This window comes from Lipotes vexillifer, unplaced genomic scaffold (assembly GCF_000442215.2).
Source record: "Lipotes vexillifer unplaced genomic scaffold, Lipotes_vexillifer_v1.1 scaffold98, whole genome shotgun sequence".
In the NCBI taxonomy this organism is placed as follows: Eukaryota; Metazoa; Chordata; class Mammalia; order Artiodactyla; family Lipotidae; genus Lipotes; species Lipotes vexillifer.
The window spans coordinates 1,388,783-1,395,801 of NW_006799611.1; the positions used below are offsets into that span (position 1 = coordinate 1,388,783).

General features: G+C 46.4%; 1 protein-coding gene across 3 annotated transcripts in view; it reads left to right on the forward strand.

The window, feature by feature from the left end:
- The window catches only part of GARNL3 (GTPase activating Rap/RanGAP domain like 3), a 160,561-nt gene that overhangs the window by 94,273 nt on the left and 59,269 nt on the right, over positions 1-7,019 (forward strand). For all 3 annotated transcript variants that reach the window (XM_007471720.1, XM_007471719.1, XM_007471718.1), the window contains one exon: positions 5,374-5,438. In XM_007471720.1, the coding sequence (XP_007471782.1) occupies positions 5,374-5,438 (65 nt within the window). The remainder of the gene's footprint in view (positions 1-5,373; positions 5,439-7,019) is intronic.

Here is a 7,019-nt window from a genome sequence, read left to right on the forward strand (position 1 = left end):
TTTATTTTTATTTTTTTGCGGTACGCGGGCCTCTCACTGCTGTGGCCTCTCCCGTTGCGGAGCACAGGCTCCGGATGCGCAGGCTCAGCGGCCATGGCCACAGGCCCAGCCGCTCTGTGGCACGTGGGATCTTCCCGGACCGGGGCACGAACCCATGTCCCCCGCATCGGCAGGCGGACTCTCAACCACTGCGCCACCAGGGAAGCCCTGCATGCTGATTTTTATCTCAGCTACATAGTGTATCAAAATTGCTATGTAGGGCTTCCCTGGTGGCGCAGTGGTTGAGAGTCCGCCTGCCGATGCGGGGGACACGGGTTCATGCCCCGGTCCGGGAAGATCCCACGTGCCACAGAGCGGCTGGGCCTGTGGCCATGGCCGCTGAGCCTGCACATCCGGAGCCTGTGCTCCGCAACGGGAGAGGCCACAGCAGTGAGAGGCCCGCGTACAGTTAAAAAAAAAAATTGCCATGTAGCTCTTTTTGGAAAAGAAATGAGCAGAAACTTAAGAGAACAATAATTTTCAAAGAAAATTTTTTATATTTTTAGTTTTAAACATCTTTATTGGAGTATAATTACTTTACAATGGTATGTTAGTTTCTGCTTTATAACAGAGTGAATCAGCTATACATATACATATATCCCCATAAGGAACAGTAATTGTTTATACACACATACATACACACACATTTGCATGCATGCATACCTATATAGCAATAAAGTAGCAACTTCAAAAAGCCCAGAAAGAATTTCCAGGAACCACTACAGAATAAACTGTGGCTAGGAACTTTTTGTGATGATTAAAACTAGTACTAGTAATAACAATAAAATCTAACATTTATTGAGCACTTACTATATGCCAGGTAAGTCCTCCAAATGCATAGGTGTTATTATAGTTTAGGGAACTTAAATGACATGACTGAGGGAGGTGGCAGACCAGGCAGAACCCAGGACTGCATGCTGAGCTGTCACCACTGTACATAACTAATTCTATATGTAATTCTTTGACTCATGCTGTCACTCTCCCTATCCTGTGAGCTCCGTGAAAGGAGGGGACATAACTGCTTTGTCCTCAGTATCCCCACCAGCAAGCCCAGTGCCTGGCACATAGAAGTAGCTCGATAAACATCTGTTGAATGAATTCACGAAATGATTAATAATTAATGAATTGAAGTCCAACTTAACCAGTGTGCTCTGCTACCTCTATTTATAGAAACTTCTATGTTATGTTTCAGAAATTTTTCTTTCTTTAAGCAGGTTTAAGGTAAAAATCTGATCTAAAATAGTTAGGTCTTACTCATGAATTATTTCCTGCAGACAAGTTTTGGCTTTACCCCTCTCCCCATGCCACTGCAGTTGCGGTCAGTCTTGCCATCAGCATGGCTGTCCTTGAAGCAAGTTTAAGCATCAGTTTTAGAAGATAACGCTGGAGAACAGGTGCCAGTTTTCCCCAAGTGCATGATCATCTCTTCTCCTTAGTCACCTACTGAGAAGGGCTGGCGCCTTCGTCCAAAGCCTCTTACCTTCTGCACCAGGAAGGCTGTTTTCTGCCCCCCTCCATTTAAAAAAAAATTTTTTTTTTATGTTTGCCTATTACAGTATTCCAGTCTCTTCTGGCTTAAATATTCTCTTCGGATGACTCTGTCTCTTTTGGACAAATAATCAGCCTTTCCGATTTCAGTACCCTAGCCCTGTTTCTCCTGCAGTAAATGTTTGGGTATGTGAAGAGAGGGTCTCTGAGGCCTCATGGTGGTGGGAGAGGAGGACCTGGGATCCACACGGGGCCCTCTGGGTTCTTTCTGGTTTCTGCTGTGGAGGAGCAACCACTGAGGTGTAACTGGTCTCCTCCAGCTTTTGGGGGGGGGGGTCATTGGAGAGCACCGGTCCCTGAAGTCCGTGTCCCAGCCGTTTGCTCCGTGTAGTGAAGTCACTGCACATGTGAACGCTCTCACCTGATCCCAGGTCTCTGCCGGTTGCCGAGCCTCTCGGAAGTGCTGCACTCTCTCAGCCCTGGGTCAGACGGGAGGAGGCGGGAGCGTTGCCTTAGGCTCGGGTCTCTAATCTTGCTGGCTATCCATGCTGGAAGCTACCGAGTTACTGCCCCTCACTGTGTTCAGACAGGCTCTACCTGGACTTCAGGACTCCTCTGGAAGGCCATGCCTGGGAAGTGAGCCTCTAGTCCAGGTGCCTCCAGGTCTTACCTTGATGTGCTTACAGCTTCCCCACCCCTACCCCTATCAAGGCCTGCCCTCGGAACGGAGGCATCAAGGGCCCCAGCACCTAACCCCTCAGCTTCCCTGTCTTCCTCTTCCTTCCTTCCGCTGAGGCAAGGGTCCGTGTCGCGCTTCTGCTGCCTCCTTCCCGAAGAGATTTTCTCAGTCCTATCTTCTTCCTTCAGAAAACAGTCACTTCACCTCCTCACCTGGGACAGTTGCCAGGTACTGGGGCAGGAAGAGTGAGGCAAAGGCAAGGGGAAGTTTTGCTTATTTTAATTTCCAAAGGTATTGTCTGTATTACATTATAAATTGTGATGAGCACTCTGAAGGAAACGAAGACAGAGGACGAACGATACGGAGGCCTCTGCCAAAGTGAGATCATGCAGGGAACGCTTCCTGACAGGTGACATTTAAAGAGACCCACAGGATGAAAGGAAACCAGCCACATAGAGAGTAGGGGGAGGGGTGGGGGGACGTTCCAGACAGAAGGAACAGGAAATACAAGAGAAACAGGAGCCTTCTGGGGATGACTCTTGGATGGTGAGAGAAGTCAGGGAGGTGGGATTGAGACCCAGGACCACCTTGGAGCCAGCATGGGGTGGGCAGAAGGAGCATTAATCCCCTTCTTCTGAGAAGTGCCAATGCCCAGATCCAGAGCCTCTTCTCGCGGCCCTAAATTATGTGCAGGGCTGGGTAGGTGTTTGCTGCCCACTGAAGGGCAGTGAGGAGATGAACACATCAAAGCAGAACATCGGCGTCAGGGTCAGTTATTGAGCCCCTGTTGGCCCAAAGCCAGAGCTGGAGGCTGTGGGGAATCCAGCAACGCAGGTGACTCAGCGCTCCCTCCCTCCACCCGTGAGCTCACATTCTCTCATTAAACAGAAACACAGATAAACATATAAACCCTGCTAGAAACTGTCTTGCACATCTCTGGCTGTGTTCCTTCTAAACCCAAAGAGAAAAAATGACTCACACTTGTAAAAATTCCATCCAGACAATACAGCAAGTGAAAAAGAAGAGGATCAAAAAAAAAAATCCAACTACCCAGTGATAGTCACTGCAGCGTCCTTCTCAACATCTGTCCGTAAACCACACACACACACACACACACACACACACACACCCGCTAAATGGGGTAATGTGGACATGCACTTCTGTGTCCTGCTCTGCTCACTTAGTGTTGCCTGATATGCACGTGTACTTGACTCTCCCTGTGCATTTTTTGGTTCTACTGAAAACAGAGAATTGGAAGGTGTTTTTTCTAGAACAGCAACCCTGGAAAGCCACACACACAAAAAAAATGATGGGGAGGAAGATTTACCCCTTTATAGTGAAGAAAAATACAGATCCACAATCCCAAGAGCCCTGGGTTTCACATCCATTTCAGCAGCTTGTGACGATGATACCAGCACCCAGGCAGGGCTGGATCCTCCCTCGCCCATTCCATACATTCCCCCCAAAGCTGCCCCGGTCTTCTCTTAAAAGCTGCCTTTGGTGTGTTTGGTGAGAAGAAAAGGTAGACAAGCAAGAAGGTCAGATTCAAGACCCTGTTCTAGACAGGTTAGCATCCCACACAGGTGACCACAGTATGAGGTAAGCTGGGGCCGGTGAAAAAGCAAGGCCACAGGACTAACTCAGGTTTCAGTGGGTGGGTCACATGGAATTTGAAAATGCATATTCCTATCATAATATTTATATGTAGATATTTTTTAAAATCTATGCAATGCAAACTACAAAAAAAGAAAAAAAAGAAAAAGCTCAACCTAATTTCCTTGGCTAGTAGAGAATCCAAAAGAAGGGCTCTACCTAGTGCAACTTCTGACACATAACTGGGAAGGCATACTCATCCCCAGCCTGGAGTAGGGGTGAGAATACCCAGTTCTCCAGGGCCCTGGGTGTGAAAGTTTAGTTTGCCAAAAGAGATCATGGGCTTGGAAAGTTTGGGGAACTCCACTCCGTGCCATTGGTCAGGGCTCGGACACATGAGTTTGCAGATGTGTCCCAAAAACACAAACAAACTTGCCTGATTCCTACAAGGAATGTCCTTTCCCTTCTCTAGCTGTTTGTGCTGCCAATTTTATTATTAGTCATAGTTAGAAAGGGAATTTTATACGTGGACTGCATCATAATCTCTTTTGCTAAATAAGTATGTAGTATAAATCCTTTGTGAATTATAAATCTGTATCGTCTCTTTCTTGGAGATTGTAAAAGAGACTAGCCCTCATCTCTCCTGGCTGCTTAGACATGGGACTGAGCCATCAGGCAACCCTTCCTTCATTCCCTTTCGTTCAGCCAGTATTGATTGAGTACTTCCTATGAGTTGGTCACAATGGGTACTCATGCAGAGAGGAAGAAACAGACTTTAAATAAGTAAACACAGACAAATATAAAAGTACACATTATGAAAACTTCTCTGAAAGAACCAGGTGATTTCCAGTTTAAAAACTCTTTGACCTGGAGGAATCACATTTGGGTCCCGTTGAATGTGTGGAGACAGTTTTCTTCTTCTGATCTTTGAGGCTGATCCAATTCTTGGCTCAGAGACCAAACCCCCTTCTCCTCTGGTTCAGACGGCTCATCTGCTCATCACAGCACCTGAGACAGCGTGGACCCAGCAGTCCAGACGCTGAAGAGTAATGCTTAAAGCATAAATGCCGGGACTTCCCTGGTGGCACAGTGGTTAAGAGTCCACCTGCCAATGCAGGGGACAAGGGTTCGGTCCCTGGTCCAGGAAGATCCCACATGCCAAGGAGCAACTAAGCCCGTGCGCCACAACGACTGAGCCTGCATGCCACAACTACTGAAGCCCGCGCACCTAGAACCTGTGCTCCATAACAAGAGAAGCCACCACAATGAGAAGTCTGCACACAGCAACGAATAGTAGCCCCCGCTCACTGCAACTAGAGAAAAGCCCATGCACAGCAATGAAGACCCAATGCAAAAAAAAAAAAAAGAAAAGAAAAGCATAAATGCCAGGTAGGGGGGAATTGTGGAAGATGCTGTCGAACCTCAGTAAGAGTTTTTCTAACATAGAATGTATTTATATATATGAAGAAAAATGAGAAAGACTGGACATGGGTTTCTTTTAAATGACTAGGTAAGACTCTCTCAGAGATGGAAATTGCCAGACTTCTCACTGGTTTGCTGTTTTGACTTTCCAGGGTACCCAGAAAATATGCCTTCCCTACAGCCCCACAAAAACGCTCTCTGTGAAGTCCATCTTAAGGTGAGTACGAATGAGCAGAAGCCCAACACCTGGCACCCATAAATGGGTTTTTTCCTGTGATCATTCTGATGTTAGCTTGCTATTCCCTTGGACCTTGGCGTTATACTCAACATTTTGCTAAGCTCTCGACATGCATTACCTCACTGAATCTTCACAGCAGCCCTATAGGACAGATAGTGTTATTATCCCCATTTTATGGATGAGGAAATAGAGGCCCAGAAGGACAAAGCCAAGATCACACTGCTTGTGAATAGTAGGACTGAGGCGCAAGTCCAGGTCCAGCTGGTTCCGAGCTTTGCTCTGAAGCATTTGTGTTCTGCATGCGTCACCTGCTTCTTTCTTCCGGCACGCATGCAAATATTTTGGTTTCGTAAAGAAAATTAAGACATTTTTTTCCTTTTTCATTTTTCTGATTTGAAATAGAACTCAGATGTCAGCAAATGCTGACAAATGCTTCTCTGAGAAGAACGTGCTTTATTCTTCACCAACAGAAAGTTAAATGAATGGAAGGAACCGCTCGCTGCTCGGTGCTCAGCTGCCTCTCTGCTCCCATCTTTCCACCTCCCTCTCATCTCTCCCCCATGTCGGGTGGCAGCCTCCCCTCGGGAATGCCACGACGCAGGTCGGTCGGCCTGTTGCTCTGTCACCAGCTAAGATGTTACATCATAGCAACAGTAGCTTCTGTTTGTTAGGTGCTGTGCTAAATGCTTGACAAGAATTCTCTTGGGGAATCTTTAAATCAGCTCCATAAAGTAGGTCTATTACTACCACCACTCCACATAGGAGGAATCAGAGCCTCAGAGAGTTGAAGAGATTTGACAAAGATCTCACAGCTGGTAAACCACAGGGCTGGGAATTAAACCTGGGTTCGTGTGATGCCAGGGCTTGGGCTGTCAACCACTAATGCCATCCTGTGTGAGTCTGAGACCTTATCCTGGTGGCCTGGTGATTTAGTCTTTATTTATCTGCAACTAGGTGGTGGCAGGAGGTGGTGTTTTTGATGTTCCCACCCACGACTCGTACTTGCCAGAATATCTGTTAGAGTGACAAACTTGACTGTCAGTTAGGGATTGCAATTGGCTGATGAAAGGGTCCTGAGATTACAAAGTAAAACATTTCATATCTCACGTTCAAGCTTGACTTCGTCTTTAGGTTGCAGACCTTCTCCCCAGGTCCCCTGAGCTTTCTCCTGGCCAGTCTGAAGCCCGAGCTAGGAGGGCATCAGTGCAGAGGTTAACCTTTTTCTTGAGCACAGAAGTATCTTGCTGCTTCTAAATCTTAACTTGCTTTGAGAGCAAGAGTTTGAATTACATGGGCTTAAATTTCTGTGAATCCTTTTCTCTTCTTCTTCTTCTGAAATGAAGTTTCTCCAGCTCCTTTCTTCTGTATATTTAAAGACCAGGGATTTCACTGAGTTGGAATTTCATTTAATTGTCTGAGTAGGCCTTCACTTTTCAGTCCTCCACTTATAGCCAGAGCAAAGCTGCGGCAAGAGAGTATTTTTAAAGCTGCGAAGATTAAAACTTCTACAGTTGCTGCCAATAGGAGAAAAAAAAAAAAAATATATATATATATATATAT